Source organism: Lathyrus oleraceus, chromosome 6, assembly GCF_024323335.1.
Source record: "Lathyrus oleraceus cultivar Zhongwan6 chromosome 6, CAAS_Psat_ZW6_1.0, whole genome shotgun sequence".
Taxonomy (NCBI): domain Eukaryota; kingdom Viridiplantae; phylum Streptophyta; class Magnoliopsida; order Fabales; family Fabaceae; genus Lathyrus; species Lathyrus oleraceus.
This window is the reverse complement of record NC_066584.1, coordinates 437,512,795-437,515,142: the sequence shown is the minus strand read 5'-3', so window position 1 is coordinate 437,515,142 and position 2,348 is coordinate 437,512,795. Positions and strand designations below refer to the sequence as shown.

Below are 2,348 nucleotides of genomic sequence, written 5' to 3'. Positions count from 1 at the left end.
CGGAGATGTAAGGAAAAACTTATATAAAACCTCCCTGAGGAGTTGGGAAGCACAATAGAAGGTCATGTAGTAACCTCTGAATGCAAAACAAAATGAACCTGCAAAAAAAAACACAAAAGGCATAAGTAACTAAAAGTGTGAGATGCCTTCCACGAAACGCTTTATTTAATATCGTTTTAACTAGACGGTCTATGAGTGCAAGCACTGGTGGGTCTTTCAAAAATGATTCCTCAACCTTACACTCAGTAGTATTTGGTGTACATGCTCACTTATCAAGCATTCTCTTCTCTCTAGCACTCTTCATTTTTTTCCTTTTGTGGGGTGGTTCATAATTTTGAACCTGTGAGGGTGGTTATAATGGTTCTATCCTAAGTATCTGTTGTCTGAGTTTGGCTTTAATCCTTTATCCTCCGCCTCAAAGACCAACATTCCCCTCTTAACATCAATAATTTCCTCAGTTTCACGATCCTCTAATTTTCTCTTTTTATACAGGACCTTAGTCAATGGTACATTGATATGGGTCTTTTCCAATATTTCCGCATAACTTTTGGGTTGAGCCCTTACGTTAGCCTCCATAAATCTTTGTGGGAAAGAAATCGGTGGCTTGTAGGAAGGAGAAGCAACATAAGGTGTTTCCTTTTCTACTTCTTCGACAACCTCATTTTCGGGTGGTGTTGGTGGATTTTCTTCAATCTCTACCTTTTTATCACTAGAATTATCCTCAACATCTTTATCATTCTCCCTAACATTTTCAACTTTTTTTCCACTTATGGTTATTACAGGATTTATATGTCCTTCAGGGAAGGATCCCAGAGGGATGTGTGCAATCTGGGTGAATTGAGTCTCCAATGCCTTGCTCTGGGTCGCGAGGGTCTCAACCACAGTCTTTAACTGCCTAAGGACTTTACTAGTCTGGAGATTTTGGTTTCTAAACTTCTCATTCAGGTAAGTTTGTGTCGCCACAAACTCTCCATCATAGATTCCAGGTTAGATTCTATGTTAGAGTGAGTTTGTGTCACAATAAAATTCTCCATTAACATTTCAAGGTTGAATTGTTGGAAATCTTGTGGTTCCTCGGTATATTGACATGTTATATAGAGAAAATTTGGATGATCTATCCACCCTGGATTATAGGTATTAGGGTAAGAGTCTTCATGGTTATTGTTCACATAATTGATCAAATTTTGGATAGACCCTATGCATACACTGAAAGGAACAACATAAAAGTAAAAGTTGTTTTAGTCTATACTTTGCTAGAAAATTTTTTTAATATCAAAACTTTCTCCCTCACAACAGCGGTTAACACTTGACGTGTGGAAACTACAAATGCACAGTAGTGTCAAGTAGTACAAAAATATCGAACATACATGGAGATGCATATGAGTACCAAATTTCTATTCTAACATTGTTTATCTAAAGCGGTCGAAAAAGTGGTTTGTTTAACAATAAAAGAAGGACATGAGGTTTAATATCGTCCATCTAGACTCACCCCAGTGACCATCCATGTTTAACTACGAGAGTATCTAAGCATTTTTTTAATAGAAAAGTAGATAAAATGTCTGTCATCCACATTCATGGCGTGCATAACTAGATGTGTTTCTTGGTACAACTATGCAACTTTCTCAATAGAAAGAGAGTCGCCGTGTCAAAGCGGGCGCCTCACTACTCTATTGTTTAGCATCTATGCATATCGTTTCAGACTATGATCGTTTCTATGTTGCCTTTGCTTTCACAACCAACATAGACGTCTTTATGGAACTCAGGTTCTAAAATAAAAAGAACTCGATCTTTCTCGTAATACATAATGGATTAATCAATTGGGAGTTGTCATGAGATGTGCTCTCACAATCCCTTATCCTTATAAGAATACTCGAGACAAACAACAATCAAATAATTGTAAAACATTACAAATAAATTAAAATAGAAATAAAGTAAAACAAGGCAAATTAAATTGACTAATAACTTGAAATACAAAAGATAAAATTAATATACTAAAACTTCAAAGATTGAAGCAAAGTACGCTCAAACTCAATAAGCAAAGTATGCCATGAGCTATCCCTTTATGAATCCAATAAAATTATTCTAATATAATATATTATGTAAAAGTTTTTATATTGATAATATAATTAAACTAGAAATTAATAAATTTGAAAACTTGATAAAAAGAAAAAATAATAAATAAATATATGAGATGCTTACGTGTAAAACTTTTAAACAATAAATTTTTTTTATCAATCAACAAATAGCCAAACACAATTAAAAAAAAGCATCTGACAACATTTTACAGCTAACAAATTATGGTAATAATTCTTCCTAAATCAAACAAAAATCATACTCATCAAAATGGG

At 34.1% G+C, this 2,348-nt stretch overlaps 1 protein-coding gene across 1 annotated transcript; it reads right to left on the bottom strand.

Moving 5' to 3' along the window:
- Positions 1-363: 363 nt before the first annotated feature.
- Positions 364-1,505, bottom strand: LOC127096128 (uncharacterized). Its single transcript, XM_051034741.1, has 3 exons — positions 1,490-1,505; positions 1,250-1,320; positions 364-912 (listed from the first exon to the last, which is right to left on the bottom strand). Exons 1-3 carry the CDS (start codon positions 1,503-1,505, stop codon positions 364-366), a joined length of 636 nt encoding a protein of 211 aa, XP_050890698.1.
- Positions 1,506-2,348: the final 843 nt, after the last annotated feature.

Bases quoted from the DNA above. Each gene is read 5' to 3' on its own strand.
- LOC127096128 (XM_051034741.1), bottom strand. The intron at 913-1,249 runs GTATAGACTAAA...CAAAATCTCCAG, and splicing joins TAAAAAAATTTTCTAGCAAA to ACTAGTAAAGTCCTTAGGCA.